Below are 17,285 nucleotides of genomic sequence, written 5' to 3'. Positions count from 1 at the left end.
GCAGAAATACAGAGAGGTTACATAACATGCTACTTAATAGTGAATGGGTCAACAAATAAATAAAAGAAGAAATTAAAAAGTACATGGAAACAAATGAAAACACAATTCAAAACCTTGGGAGGCAGCAAATGTGGTTCTAAGAGAGAAGTTTATAACAATACAGGCTTACCTCAAGAACCAAGAAAAATCTCAAATAAATAACCTAATGATGCACCTAAAGAAGCCAGAAAAAAAACAAAACCTAAAACGAGCAAAAGGCAGGAAATAATAAAGATTAGAGTGGAAATAAATGATGTAGAAACTTAAAAAATAATAAATCAATGAAACTAGGAGTTGGTTCTTTGAAAAAAAAAATCAATAAAAGTGATAGACCTCTAGCCAGATTTAACAACAAAAAAAAGGAAAGGACCCAAATAAATAAAATCACAAATAAGAGAGGACAAATAACAATAGATATCACAGAAATACAATTATAAGAGAACATTATGAAAAACAATATACCAACAAATTGGACAACCTAGAAGAAATGAATAAACAGAAACAAAATGGAAACAAAAATACATAGAAATTTGAACAGACTAATTACCAGCAAAAACACTGAATCAGAAATCAAAAAACTCCCAACAGGGCTGCCTGGGTAGCTCAATTAGTAGAGCATCCAACTCTTAATTTTGGCTCATGTCATGATCTAGGGTTGTGGGATCAAGCCCCACATCAAGCTCTACACTGAGCATGGAGCCTGCTTAAGATTCTTTCTCTCCCTTTGCCCCTCTCTCCCCTGCTCTCGCATGTGTGCTCTCTCTCTCTCCCTCTCTCTCTAGAATAAAAAAATAAATAAAAACATTAAAAAAAATTTTTAAACTCCCAACAAAGGTTAAGACCAAATGGCTTCACAGGCAAATTCTACCAAACATTTAAAGAAGAATTAATACCTATTCTTCACAAACTATTCCAAAAGATAGAAAAGGAAGGAAAACTTCCTTCATTCTATGAGGCCAGTATTACTGATACCAAAACCAAAGACACCACAAGAAAAGAGACCTAGAGGCCATTATCTCTGAAAAACACAGATGCAGAAATCCTCAACAAAATATTAGCAAATAGAATCCTACAATACATTAAAAATATCATTCACCATAATCAAGTGGGATTTACTCCTGGGATGCAAGGATGGTTCAATGGCTAAACAATCAATGTGATACATTGTGTTAGTAAGAGAAAAAATAAAAACTACGATCATCTCAATAGATGCAGAAAAAGCATTTGACAAAGTACAACATCCATTCATGATAAAAACCCTTAACAAAGTAGGTTTAGAGGGAACATACATCAACATAATAAAGGTCATATATGACAAACCCACAGTTAACATCATCCTTAATGGAGAAAAACTGAGAGCCTTTCCCTTCAGGTCAGGAGCAACACAAGGATGTCCACTCTCACCACTTTCATTCAATATAATACTGGAAGTCCTAGACACAGCAATCTCACAACAAAAAGAAATAAAAGGTATTCAAATAGGTAAGGAAGAAGTAAAACTCTCATTATTTGCAGATGACATGATACTGTACACAGAAAACCCTCAAGACTCCACCAAAAAAAACCACTAGAACTGATACACTCATTCAGTGAAGTCACCGGGATACAAAATCAATCTACAGAAATCTATTGCATTTCCATACAACAATAATGAAGCAGCAGAAAGAGAAATTAAGAAAACAATCCCACTTACAATTGCACCAAAAATAATAAGATAACTAGGAATAAACCCAACCAAAGAGGTAAAAGACCTGTACTCTGAAAACTATAAAACACTGATGAAAGAAACTGAAGATGACATAAACAAAGGGAAAGACTAGAAGAACTAATACTGTTAAAATGTCTACACCCAAAGCAATCTACATATTTAGTGCAATCCTTATCAAAATACTACAGGCACTTTTCACAGAACTGCAACAAACAATCCTAAAATTAATATGGAACCACAAAATACCCCAAATAGAGCAATTCTGAAAACAAAAGGCAAGCTGCATCCCAGTTCCAGACTTCAACTTATATTACAAAGCTGTAGTAATCAAAACAGTACGGTACTGGCACAAAAATAGAAACGTAGATCAATGGAACAGAATAAAAGTCCAGAAATAAACCCACAATTATATGGTCAATTGATTTTTGACAAAGCAGAAGAGAATATCCAATGGGAAAAAGTCTCTTCAACAAATTATGTTGAGAAAACTGGACAGCTACATGCAAAAAGCATAAAACTGGACCACTTTCTTTCACCATACACAAAAATAAATTCAAAATGGATTAAAGCCCTAAATGTAAGACCTGAAACTATAAAAATCATAGAATTTTTTCTAGACAGATTCCTTGAGGCAAAGGGAAACAAAAGCAAAATTAAACTACTGGGCTTTCATCAAAATAAAAAGCCTCTGCACAGCAAAGGAAACAATTGATAAAACTAAAGGCAACCTATGGAATGGGAGAATATATTTGCAAATGACTATCTGATAAGAGTTAGTATCCATAATACATAAAAAATTGATACAATTCCATGCCCAAGAAACAAATAATCCAATCTAAAAATGGGCAGAAAACATGAACAAACATTTCTCCAGAGAAGACATCCAGATGGTCAACAGACACATGAAAAGATGCACAACATCACTCAATTCAGGGAAATGCAAATCAAAACTACAACCAGATATCACCTCATGCCTGTAATAATGGCTAAAATTAACAAAACAGGAAACAACAGGTGTTGGCAAGGATGCCAAGAAAGAGAACCCTCTTGCATTGATGGTAGGAATGCAAACTGGTACAGCCACTCTGGAAAACAGCATGGAGGTTTCTCAACAAGTTAAAAGTAGAGGGGCACCTGGGTGGCTCAGTCATTGAGTGTCAGATTTCGGCTCAGGTCTTGATCTTGCTTGCGGCTTGTGAGTTTGAGCCCCACATGGGGCTCTTTGCTGACAGCTCAGAGCCTGGTGCTTGCTTTGGATTCTGAGTCTCTCTCTCTCTCTCTTTCTCTCTCTCTCCCTCTCTGCCCCTCCCCCACTCAAGCTTGCTCTCTCTTTCAAAATAAATAAACATTTAAAAAATTTTTAAGTTAAAAATAGAACTACCCTATAATCAATCTAGCAATGGCACAACTGTTTAACCAAAGGATACAAAAACACTAATTCAAAGGGATATATACACTCCAATATTTACAGCAGCATTACTTACAATAGCCAAATTATGGAAGCAGCCTAACTGTCCATTGACTGATGAATGGATAAAGCAGACATGGTATATATATACAATGAAATATTATTCAGCTATAAAAAAGAATAAAATCTTACCATTTGCAATGACACGGATGGAGCTACAGAGTATAATGCCAAGAGTAATAAGTCAGTCAGAAAAAAACAAATACCTTATGATTTCACTCATATGTGGAATTTAAGAAACAAAACAAACAAGCAAAGGTGGGGGGGGAGACACACACCAAGAAACAGATTCTTAATCATAGAGAACAAACTAATAAGGGTCATCAGAAGGGAGGTGAGCAGGGAGGAAGTGTGAAATATGTGATGGAGATTAAGGAGTGCATGTGTCATGATGAGCAGAGGGTGATTAACAGAAAAACTTAAAAGAAAAGAAGGAAAGAATAAAAATACGTTTAAAAGAAGATTGTATCATTGTAAAAGCATGGATTTCAAGTCAGACCATAATTTCAAGCATTTGTAAACTTTGACAAGTAGCAAAGGTGTTCTTTGAACATTTTTCTTATATGAAAAATAAGGAAACTCTGGTTTAATGAAATAGACAATCTCAAAAATGTACATATTAATGCAACCATCCTGGAAGGCAACTGACTATAAATATCCAAAAACTTAAATATATATATAATTTGACCCAGAAATTCACTTATGATTTGAATTTATTCAATATCTTCTAGGAAAATAATAGGTTACACACACCACGATGTTCAACAATATTCTCTACAGTAATGTGTATATTAGCAAAACACTGCAAAAATCCTAAATGTCTAACAGCATAGGACTGATTGGTAAAATTATGCTACAACCATCCTTTGAAATACCATGCAAACATTAAAAGAACATTAAAAAGAATAAGCAGTCACATACATTAAAAGAACATTAAAAAGAATAAGCAGTCACATTTATTTAGATAAAGACATTCGTGATACGCTGTTGTGAAAAATGCAGATTACAAAACAGGAGGACTACAACTAACTCATCTGTATTTAGAAAAATTTAATCACACAATTAAAAGAAAACACCCTTGCATAATATACCAGAAAATGTTAAACAATTAGTTGTACAAGCTGAAAATAAAGATTTTTCATATTTTGAGTATAAAAATTAAAAGTAGTAAATTCACAAAACACATAGATAATTAATGGTTGATTATATAAATGCATGCATGGACTTGAACATAGCTGGATATCTAATCTCAGCCCTCTAAGCCCACATCTCAAGTTTTTACCTCTGAAAATTAACACTTCTTCAAAATTGTAATTTGGACTTTTTTAGCATTTCAAAGGCACTGAGGGACACCTGTGTCATCCCAACACAACCAGTATTATTCCAATACTGTTAAACAATTCATGTTTATGAGGCACTTGGGTGGTTCAATTGGTTAAGCATCTGACTTCGGCTCAGGTCATAATCTCACAGTTGATGGGTTCAAGTCCCACATCGGGCTCTGTGCTGACAGCTCAGAGCCTGGAGCCTGCTTTGGGTTCTGGGTCTCCCTCTCTCTTTGCCCCTCCCCAACTCATGCTCTGTCTTGGTCTCTCAAAAATCAACGTTAAAAAAAATCTTTTTTAAACAACTCATGTATAGGTTGCTTCGCAATTGTAAATAAATTACAATTCTGTAGTGCTGTGTCCGGACTTGATTTATGAGTTACTGCCTCCCACCATTCAAAACATTAAACCACTTCTATAATAAATTGTCTGAAGTTCACTAAAAAAAATTTTTTTAACCACACAAGAATGTCACTTCTTTAATAGCTTTAGAAAGGGGTGATCAATAGTGAGAGCTCCAGGAAGTGAGGAGGAAACATCAAATAGAATTGTTCTGACATTTAGACATGTCTGACTTTTCTCTCCTACCAAGCATCTCAATCAAAATATTACAGGGGAAGAGGAACCTTAATACAAAGTGAGAAGAGAACAACTTTAAGAACCATATAATTATCTAAGAATTCATAATAATTTAGTAATTTAATACTGAACTAAATATGAACTTCATATTAAAGATAAGACATTTAGATTTTGTGCACTGAGATTAAAATTATTAATGGCTATGGTATGCTGAACCATCTATAAGGAATGTTAAGGACACTGAAAAATTAATAAAATTTGATTACTGGTCAGGGAAAGAAAAAATTCTTGAAATAATTCTGAGGAAACAAATACTGTATGATCTCACTTTTATGTGGAATCTAAAAGAAAATGGAATTCACAGAAACAGATTAGATTGGTGGTTATCAGGGGTAGGGCAGAATGAAGGTGGTCAAAAAATACAAATTTCCAGGTATAAAATGAATAAATGGGGATCTAATGTACAGCAAGGCAATTAGAGTTAACAAAACTACACTGTATACTTCAAAATTGCTAAAAGAGTAAATCTTAAAAGTTTTTATCACACACAGAAAAGTAACTGTGAGATGACAGATATGTTAACTAACCTTATTGTGTTGATCATGTCACAATATATATGTATATCAAATCATCAGGTTATACACCTTAAATTTATATGCCATATGCCAATTATATCTCAACAAAGCTGCAAAAAAGAAAAAAAAGAAGTACTTACCACTAAGTCCCAATTATTTTGTTCAAGCAATGTAATAGCTTCATCAATGTTTTCAATGCCAGTACATGCCTGGAAACAAAGTAAGAATTTTAGATATGAGTTTGCGAATGGGGAGGTTAATCTTAAAAAGGTAAAGAGCATAATGTGTAATTTAAGTTTGAAAAGGTATGTGAATAAAGCCAAGACACTAAATGCCTAACACATCTTAGCATTTTACAAATATGGTTTGAAAATTAATTACAAAGTAAATTTACACTGCACTGAAATAAAAGACAATGAAGCAGTAACAGAAAGTTATGTTTAAATCTTGAGCTTTAGAGCCTAGAATAATCTCTAGATTTCTAACTGCCCAGAGCTTTCATTAAAACATTTCTGATGACAACCATGTAAAAAGAACTTCAACCCATACCTATACAAAATGTAACTCGAAATAAATAACAGATTTAAAGTAAAACCTAAAACTATTAAAACTTCTAGATCTGTGCTTTCTGATATCGTAGCCACTAGACATACATGGATAGGGAGTTCCTGAAATGTGCCTCAACTGAGTTAAGATATGCTGTGTGAAATACACGTGAGGGTGGGAGTTAGAACAAAAATTAAAACGTAAATTCTTTATTTTTAAGGGGCGCCTGGGTGGCTCAGTCAGTTAAGGGCCCAACTTTGGCTCAGGCTGTAATTTCACAGTTCGTGAGTTCAAGGCCCACTAGGCCCACATCAGGTTCTACACTGACAGTGCAAAGCCTACTTGGGATTCTCTCTCTCCCTCTCTATTCCTCCCCAACTGCGCACACAGGCCCTCACTCTCTCTCTAAAAAATAAAGAAGCTTTTTAAAAAATTATCAAAAGAATTAATAATAATTTTTCAGAGTGCTTGGCTGGCTCAGTTGGTAAAGCATGCAACTCTTCATCTCAGGGTTGTAAGTTCGAGCCCCACAGTGGGTGTAAAGAGACTACTTAAAATCAAAACCTTTAAAAATAATAATTTTTCTATTAAATGTGTGTTGAGATGACCATTTTGAACATACTGGCTTAATTAAAACATAATTTTTTTAGGTTTATTTATTTGGGAGAGAGCTTGCACAGCATGGAGCAGAGAAGGAGACAGAGAATCCCAAACAGGCTCCACAATGTCAGCACATAGCCCAATGTGGAGCTTGAACTCACGAACCATGAGAGCATGACTTGAACCAAAATCAAGAGTAAGACACTTAACCAACTGAGCCAACCAGGTGCCCCATTTTACTTTCTTAATACTAAAGAAAGGATACTAAAACCTTTCTAGTTACATTTATTAATTCCATTCTAATTTTAGTGCTGAAAACATATGAAGAATCTAAGAAATCTTCAGGAGCTTTAGACACAACAGCTAAAGTAAAGCCCAAAAATACTGATAAAATGGACTTCATTAAAATTAAGAATGACTGCACTTTGAAAGACACTGTTAAGGTTATGAAAAGCCAGACCACACACTGGGAGAAAATATCGGCAAAACACACCTAATAAAAGATTAATAACCAAAATATAAGAAGAAGTCTCAAAACTCAATTAAAATAAATAATAAAGAGGCACCTGGTGGCTCAGTCGGCTGAGCAACCGACTCTTGATTTCAGTTCAGGTCATGATTTTAGGGTTCGGGGGTTCAAGCCCCACACTGGGCTCTGTTATGACACTGCGGAGCCAGCTTGGGATGGTCTCTCCCTCTCTGTCTGCCCCTCTCTTGCTCATGCTCTGTCTCTCTCTCTCCAAATAAATAAACATAATTAATAAACAAATGGATGGATGGATGGATGGATGGCAAAAGATTTCAACAGAAACTTCCCCAAAGAAGATACACAAATAAATACACATGAAAAAATGTTCAACAGCATTAGTTAATAGGAATATGTAAAACAAACAGAGATGCCACTTCGATACATTAGAGTGTCTAAAATCCAAAACACTAACATCAAGTGATGGTAAGGATGCAGAAGAACCAGAACTCTCATACACTGATATATGTATTACATAAGAATCTCAAAATTATATGGCCACTTTGCAAAGTTAGTTAGCAATTTTCTTAGAAAGTTATGATATAGTAATCCCACTTCTTAGGTATTATTTATCTAAGAAATTAAAACTTATGTTCACGTGAAAATTACACATGAATGTTTATAACAGCTTTATTCATCATCACTAAAAACAGAAGACATCCCAAATTTCCTTCAACTGTACATTCATGCAATAGAAAATTACTCAGCAACAAAAATGAACACATTACTGATGACTCAAAACAACGGCAATAAATCTTCAAATGTATTATGCTATTGTACATATGTACAATTGTACAATGTACAACTGTACATTGTACAATGTGCTATTGTACATTACTATGCAATGTGTTTTGAGCCAGGCTCAAAAGCTTACACCCTGTATAATTCCAATTACATAACATTTTAGAAAATGCAAAGTTATAAGAACAGAAAACATATTAATTATCAGAGGCTTAGGATAGGAAGAAGGGTTGACTACAAGGACCAAAGGGGAAATTTGCAGGGAACACCTGGGTGACTCAGTCGGTTAAGCATTCCTGTTGGCTCAGGTCATGATCTCACAGTTTGTAGGTTCGAGCCCCACACAGGGCTCTGTGCTGACAGCTCAGAGCCTAGAGTCTGCTTCAGATTCTCCCTCCCTGCCTCTCTCTCTCAAAAATAAATAAACATTAAAAAAATTGGGGGGGGGGGTATCTGGGTGGCTCAGTTGGTTAAGCATCTGGCTTCAGCTCAGGTCATGAACTCACGGTCTGTGAGTTCAAGCACCACATAGGGCCCTGTGCTGACAGCTCAGAGTCTGGAGCCTACTTCTGAGTCTGTGTCTCTCACTCTCTCTGCCCCTCCCCTACTCATACTCTCTCTCACTCTCAAAAATGAATAAATGTTTAAAAAAAATGAAAATAAATAAAATGAAAAAAAATTTTAAAGAGGGAAATCTGGGGAATAAGGGAATAATTTGATTCCTGGACACCATAAAAATGTAACAAAGGAAACAAGTAAAAAAGGCAATCTTCATTTTAAGCTGAATGAAAAACCAGGGATAATCCAAAGGCTCCAAAATAGTAACAAAAGCAGCTAAGAACAATTAAGATAGGGCAGAAGCTGCACAGGAAGAAGTGGAGAGAAAAACTGTAAGAGGTACATAGTGAGCCCAACAGCAACAAACATCGGAAAGCACAAGCAAAATACACTTCCTCAAAGACATCATCCTTTTTTCCCTCAGAAATACATGTAGGTGGTAGTTCCAAGAGCCAATCCCTCCACAGAAACACAAAAAAATTGAACAAAAACCATCAGAATCAAATTTCTCAGAACTCTGGAAATTGGTCAAAGGTTTGTACAAACCAAACAAATGCTGAAACATGAAAAAGGTGACTTCAAAACAGTGTGAAAGCTTTGCAATGTTTTTATTTCCCTTTCTCCACTCTTGGCTCTGTGAAAGTCTTGAATATACTAACCCACATTCCTACAGTTGAACCCTAGTCCCTGGTTCTAGAGAGCAGAGCAGACACTGTTCTCAAAGAATTTGTCTGCTGTGACCGGTGCAAGGCTACCTGAAGGACTGACTCAAGGCTCTCGCCTTTGTTTTACCAACTCAAAATTCTCCTAGTACAGAAAGAGCAGCTATACTCTGAAGAGGACATTCTTCATAAAAATTTTAAGGCAAATGAAAAACTCACTGCCACTTGGGACAAAATATTCCAATGGAGGCAAATAACAGGCAAGCCAAAAACCTGGAAGAAAAAGATGGCAAGACAATTTCTTTGGGAAAGTACGGCACTAAAAAATACTGGGAGTTTAGAAACCCATGCACATGTCCAAGGCAAGACACCTACTCAGAGAAAACCTGAAAAAACTACCGACTCATCTCTAGGCTCAGCACAAAAAAAGAGAGAGTTGTAAACAGCCTAAGTGTTAGAGTGCTCCAGTACAGAGACAGCCTGCGTTCTTTCTTCTTTTTTTTTTCCTCTTTTCTTTTTATTTTCTTTTTTACTCCAGATATTTAAAAAAATCTCTCTCATACCATTAGCAGATCACAACTAAAGAAAAGATTTCAGAGACTGTTATGTACCAAATGTTTGTACCCCACTCCCACTGCCCACCAAATTCAGATGTTGAAGTCCTAAGCGCCACTGTGATGGCACTCAGTAACGGGGGGCATACGGGAAATTATCAGGTTTAGATGAGATCATGAAGGTGGGGCACTCATAATGGAATTAACGTCTCTTATAAGAAGACACACCAGAGAGTGCTTGGTGTGTGTGTGTCCCTGCCATATGAGAACCAAGAGAGAAAGTGGCCATCTGCAAGTCAGGAAGAGTTCTCACCAAAAACTAACCACACTGGCACCACTGATCTGAGACTTTCAGTCTTCAGAACTATGAGAAAATATCTCTGTTCTATGGTATTTTGTCACTGTAGCCCAAGCAGATTAAGACAGAGACAACTCATCACCAAAAAAAATTATAAAAATTGTTTAGAAAAGTCAGTGAACAAATAACAACCCACAGAAAGCAACAGAAATGAACCATAAGGAGAGGTAAAAACTTGGATTCCAGAGTTATCACATTATATATTTAAAATAATCACTTGTGAAAAAAGAAATTGTGATATATACAGAGCAACAGGAAAGTATGACCCATTCAAAGGAGAAACTAACAGAAATGGTCTGTGAGGGAGAAGAGACATCAGATTTACTGCACAAAGATTTTCAATCATCATATTAAACATCCTCAAAGAGCTCAAAGAATCCATAAACAAAGAGCTAATGGGAACCAAAATGACAATGTGTCAACAAACAGAGACTATCAATAAAGACATACAAATCACTTTAAAAACAACCCAAGGAAAAAAAATCTTGGGCTGAAAAGCACAATAACTGAAATGAAAAATTAACTACAGGGTTTTGACAGCAACTCTTGAGGAGGCAGAAGAAAGAATAGAGAACTGGAAGGTAGTTCAAATGAAATTATCCAATCTGGGAAGCACGAAGAAAAATGAACAGAGCTGAAGAGGGAAGTGAGACCCACCAAATACACCAACACATGCATAACAGGGAGTTCCAGAAGGAGAAGAAATAAAGAGGCAGAAAGAATATTTTAATAATGGCTAAAAACTTAATTAAATTTGGTAAAAGACTTAATAAACTACACATTCAAAATGTTCAAGAGATTCCTAAAAGGATAAACGCAAAGACATCCATACCAAAACACATTACAATCAAGCTATCAAAACTCAAAAAGAGGGGTACCTGGGTGGCTTAGTCGGTTGAGCATCTGACTTCGGCTCAGATCATGATCTCATGGTTCGTGGGTTCAAGCCCCGCACCAGGCTCTGTGCTGACAGCTCAGAGGCTGGAGCCTGTTTCAGACTCTGTGTCTGCCTCGCTCTCTGCCCCTCCCCCACTCGCACTCTGTCTCCCTCTGTCTCAAAAATAAACATTAGAAAAATTTTTTAAAAAAACTCAAAAAGAATCATGAAAGGAGAGAAAACTTCATCTACAAGGGACCCCCAATAAGATCAACAGCTAATTTCTCAACAGAAATTATAAATGCCAAAAAGCAGTAGGATGACTTATTTAAAGCAAAACAAAAACAAAAACAAAAACAAAAACAAGAAAAAACCATCCTTTAACACTAAACGAAAGGGGCACCTCGTGTGGCTCAGTCAGTTAAAAGGACGACTTCGGCTCAGGTCATGATCTCACAGTTCGTGAGTTACAACTCCACATCGGGCTCTGTGCTAACAGCTCAGAGCCTGGAGCCTAATTTGGATTCTGTGTCTCCCTCGCTCTCTGTCCCTCCCCCACTTATGCTCCTGTCTCTCTCTCTCAAAAATGAATAAACATTTAAAAAATTTAATATAAATAAATAAATAATAAATGTAATTATATAGGCAAACACAAAAGCCAGTATTATTATATTTTTGGTTTATAACTTTTTTCTACATTACTTAAGAAACAAATGCATAAAACAAGATTATAAATTGACATTAATGAACACAAAATGTATAAATTGACACTAATGAGCACAGAATGTATAAAGATGTAAGGTGTAATAACAACATGAAGAGGGAGCGATGGAACTGTATAGGAGCAGAGTTTTTGTATGCTACTGAAGTTAAGCTGGTATTAATTCAAAACAGATTGTTATAATATGGAGAGGCTATTTATAATCCCTAGAGTAACCACTAAGAAAATAAGTAAAAAACACACAGAAAAAGGGATGAGAAAGGAAACAAAACAGTACAGTACCAAAAAGTCAAGAACCAAAAAGGAGACAATAATGAAGGAATTGAGGAAACTGAGAAAAAAAAGAATGACACACAGAAAACAAACAGCAAACTAGCCAAACTAAATGTACCCTTATCAGTAATTATTGATTAAACTCTCCAATTAGAAGTCAGAGATAGGCAGAATGGATAAAAAAGACATGATCCAACTATAGGCTATCTATAAAAGACTCACTTCAAAATCCAAAGACATAAAAAGGTGAAAAGTGAAAGGACAGAAAAATATGTGTGCAATTAGTAACCAAAAGAAAGGCTGACTCACGATACTAATATCAGATAAAGCAGACTTTAAGTCAAAAATTTTCATAAAAGAACTGATAAAAGAACAATACATCAAGAAGATATAAAAATAAGAAATACATACATATCTAATAACCGAGTCTCCAAAATACATGAAGAAAAAATTGACAAAATTGAAAGGAGAAATACAATTCTACAGAAACACTTGGAGATATCAATACCATACTTTCAATAAAGGACAGAATTAAACAGAACATCAATAAGGAAATAGAGGAATTGAAATATAGTTATTAAGTGACTAGATTTAACATTTATAGGACACTCTACCCAAAACAACACAAATACATATTTTCTTAAGTGCAAATGGAACATTCTCTAGGAAAGAATATATAAAAACAAGTTTCAATGAATTCTGGAAGATAGAAACCATAAAAAGTATCTTTCTATGACCAAAAGGGAACTTACACCTGTAAATATCTTATTAAAAAGAAGATTAAAATAAATAACAACCTCACACCTTAAGGAACAGAAAAAGAACAAACTAAACCCAAAGCCTCTAAAAGGAAGAAAGTAATAAAAATATGAGACTAATAGCAGAAAAAACAATAAGGAAAATCAACAAAATCAAAGACTGTTCAAAAAGATTAACAAAATTGACAAATGTTTAGACTGGCCAAGAAAAAAAAGAGAGAAGACTCAAATTACTAAAACCAGAAGTGAAAGCAGGGATGTTACTACTGACCTTACAAAAGTATGAAAATAATACTATGAATAATTATATGTCACCAAATTAGATAACCTACATGAAATGAAATTCCTAGAAACATACTATCTACCAAAACTGACTCAAGAAAAAACAGAATTCAAATGGACTTATAACAAATAAAGAGATTGTATCAGTAATCAAAAGTCTCCTATAAAGAAAAGCCAAGGACCTGATGGCTTCACTGCTAGATTCTACCAATTATATAAAAAAGAATTAACACCAATCCTATAAATCATCCCCAAAGGGGCACCTGGGTGGCTCGGTCGGTTGGGCGTCCGACTTTAGCTTAGGTCATGATCTCGCAGTTTGTGAGTTCCAGCCCCACGTCGGGCTCTGTGCTGACAGCTCGGAGCCTGGAGCCCGCTTCAGATTCTGTGTCTCCCTCTCTCTCTGCCCCTCCCTCACTTCTGCTCTGTCTCTCTGTCTCCCCAAAATGAGTAAATGTTAAAAAAACATTTTTTTTAAATCATCCCCCAAAATCCAAAGAGGGGACACTTCCTAAGTCATTCTGTGAGGTCAGAAGCATCCTAATGACGTCAGATAAACAGAGCACTAAAAAAGAAAAACACAGACCAACATCCATTGTGGATATAAATGAAAAAAATTCTCAACAAAATAACAGCAAACCAGAACCAGCTACATATTAAGAGAGGATTTATCCCAGGATTGCAAAAGTGATTCAACACAGAGGAATCATTATACCACATATATAGACTGAAGGAAGAGCAAAACAAAACAAAACAAAAATATCAGCTCAAATGATGCAGGAAAAGTATTTGAAAAATCCAACAACCTTTTCATGATAAAAACACATAAATTATGAACTTTTGGGGAACTTTTTTTTTTAAGTTTATTTATTTTTTGAGAGAGAGAGCACGCAACATAGAATCTGAAGCAGGCTCCAGGCTGTGAGCTATCAACACACAGCCTGACACAGGACTCGAACCCATGAGGTGTAAGATCAGGACCTGAGCCGAAGTTGAATGCTTAACCGAATGAGCCACCCAGGCACCTCTTGAGGGGAACTTCTTTAACATAAAATATATTTATGCAGAACCCAAAACTAACAGCATACTCAATGATGAAACACTAAAAACCTTTACCCTAAGGTTAAGAACAGGATAAGAAAGCCCACTTTTGCCACTTCTATGTAACATTATATTTGAAATCCTAGCCAGATTAGGCAAGAAAAATAATAAAACACAACAGAACTGGAACAGAAGAAGTAAAACTATCCCTATTCCCAAATAATATGATCTTAAACATAGAAAATCCTCAGGGCTTCATACACACACACACACACACACACACACACACACACACACACAAAGTTGTAGGATAAAAAATCAACACACAAAACTTAGTTGTATTTCTATACACTAGCAATGAATAATTGGGAAAGGATATTAAGAAAATAATTCCATTTGTGATATAGACTAAATGAATAAAATATATAGAAATAAATTTAACGAAGGAAACACTGAAAACTGCTCAAAGAAATTTTAAAATACCTAAATCAGTGAAAAGACATCCAATATTCAAGGATTGGAAGACTTACTATCATTAAGAGGACCATACTACACAAAGAAATGTACAGATTCAATGCAATCTCTATCAAAATTCCAACAGCCTTTTTTGTAAAATGGAAAAGCTGATCCTCAATTTCAAAGAGAACTGCAAGGGACCAATAAGAGTGAAAACAATCTTGGGGGGAGGGAGGGGGGAATCAAAGTCAAAAGACAATTTCTGATTTCAAAGCTTACTATAAAGCTACAGTATCCATTGTGATACTGATATAAGACAGGCATACAGAACAATATAATGTAACTGAGAGTCCAGAAATAAACCTATATACATATATAGCCAATTGATTTTTTTTTAATGTTTATTTATTTTTGAGAAAGAGAGAGTACAAGCAAGGAAGGGGCAGAGTGAGAGAGGGACACACAGAATCTGAAGCAAGTTCCAGGCTCTGAGCTGTCAGCACAGACAGCTTCAGACGGGGCTTCAACTCATGAACGTGAGATCATGACCTAAGCTGAAGCTGGACATTTAACTGACTGAGCCACCCAGGCACCCCTATAGCCACCTGATTTTTGAAAAGGGTGCCAAAACAATTCAATAGGAAAAGAACACTCTATTCATCAAACAGTGCTGAGACAGGATGCCTGGGTGGCTCAACTGGTTGAGCATCCAACTCTTGACTTTGGCTCAGATAGTGATCTCAGGGTTGTGGGATCAAGCTTCACATTGGGCTCTGCACTGAACATGGAGCCTGCTTAAGATTCTTCCTCTCTCTCTCTCTCTCTCTCTCTCTTTCTCTCTCTTCTCTCTCTCTCTCTCTTTCTCTATCTGACCCTCTCCCCCACTCATGCTTTCTCTCTAAAATTAAAAAATATATATGTTTCTTCTAAAAAACAAAAAACAGTGTTGAGACAACTGGATACCCACATGCAAAATAATAAATTTGGACCTCTGCTTCACACCATATATACAACAATGAACTCAAAATTGATTAAATTACTCAAAATAGAAGAGTTAAATTTTAAGTCTTAGAAAAAACTGTAAGGGTAAATATCCATGACCTTGTGTTTGGTAATGGATTCTTAGATGTGACATCAAAAGCATGAGCAACAAGAGGAAACGCATATACTGCATTTCATCAAAATTAAAAATATGTGTGCATCAAAGTGCATTGCTGAGAAAAAAAAAAAAGCAATCTACATAATGGGAGGGAATATCTGCAAATCGTAGGTCTAATAAGGGTTTAGTTATCCAGATTATATAAAGAACACTTAACAACTCAAACACAAGAACACAATTTGATTTTAAAATGGGCTAAGAACTTAACATATTTCTCCAAAGGTACACAGATAACCAACAAGCACAAAAAAAGATGCTCAATATCACCAACCATTAGGGAAATTGAAATCAAAAGCGCAATGAGTACCACTTCACACCTCCCAACATGGTTGTAATTAAAAATAAATAAATATAGGGGCACCTGGGTGGCTCAATCAGTTAAGCGTTGAACTTTGGCTCTGGACATGATCTCACAGCACAAAGGATCATGAGTTCAAGCCCGACATCAGGCTCTGTGCTGACAGCTCAGAGCCTGGAGCCGGCTTCTGATTCTGTGTTCCTCCCTCGCTCTGCCCCTCCCCCGCTCATGCTCTATGTGTGTGTCTCTCTCTCTCTCAGGAATAAAGAAATGTTACAAAAATTAAAATAAATAAATAAATAAAATTTTTAAAACAGAAAATAACAAATGTTTGGAAAGACATGGAGAAACTGGACCCCTCACACACTGCTAATGACACAGTAAAATGGTTCAGCTGCTGCAGAGAAGAGTTTGGTGGCTCCTTAGAAACTTAAACAAAGGAGGAGCCAAGATGGCAGAACAGCATGGAAGCTTTTTATGTGTCTCGCATCCATGAAATACAGCCACCAACACTAAACCATTCTACACACCTAAAAAACTGATTGGAGGATTAACACAACAATCTGCAAAACGTGAACCACAGAATTCAGCAAGTACGTGGCGTGGAGAGGTGAATTTGGGGGTCAAGAAGCCGCGAAAAGTAGGGAACCACTTTTGAGGGTGGAGAGAGGATGGAGACTGGGGGGGAGCATACTGGAAAAGCACCCTCCCCAAAAGGGGTGCTTTTCCAGTATGCTCCCCCCCTCACCAAAAGCAGTTGAAGATAAAGTGGAAAATTGGAAATAGCCACAGGGACTAAACTACAAAGAGAGAAATGAGAAAGGAGAGGGCTTAAATTCCATTAAGACTGTCAACAAGGGGAGCGCAAAGGCTACAACTCTGCAGATCGATACCTGGTGGTGCTCTGGTGGGAAAGGCGAATCCTCAGGAACAGAGTGGGGTCCGGGAGGTTCTCGGAACACACAGGGAAAAGAGGTTCCACTGCTGGAAGGACATTTGGTAGAGACTGTTGAAGCCACCTGGTCCCAGTAGACCCCAGAAGGCGGCCACATTCACTGGTGCTGGGGCAAGGTCATTCAGGGCAAAGCCTGGTGCCAGATGTGTGTTGTGATTTTCCATAATCCCTGAAACGCTGCTGCTACACTGTCTCGTGAACTTTTTCTGGGGTGGGCTGGCACCTG

At 36.3% G+C, this 17,285-nt stretch overlaps 1 protein-coding gene across 4 annotated transcripts in view; it reads right to left on the bottom strand.

The window, feature by feature from the left end:
* The window catches only part of FAF1 (Fas associated factor 1), a 529,381-nt gene that overhangs the window by 451,019 nt on the left and 61,077 nt on the right, over positions 1-17,285 (bottom strand). For all 4 annotated transcript variants that reach the window (XM_060621411.2, XM_060621414.2, XM_060621415.2 and 1 more), the window contains exon 2: positions 5,835-5,903. In XM_060621411.2, the coding sequence (XP_060477394.1) occupies positions 5,835-5,903 (69 nt within the window). The remainder of the gene's footprint in view (positions 1-5,834; positions 5,904-17,285) is intronic.

This window comes from Panthera onca, chromosome C1, assembly GCF_046562875.1.
Source record: "Panthera onca isolate mPanOnc1 chromosome C1, mPanOnc1 haplotype 2, whole genome shotgun sequence".
NCBI lineage: Eukaryota > Metazoa > Chordata > Mammalia > Carnivora > Felidae > Panthera > Panthera onca.
The sequence above is the reverse complement of the archived record's forward strand: the minus strand, read 5'-3'. Positions and strand labels throughout refer to the sequence as shown.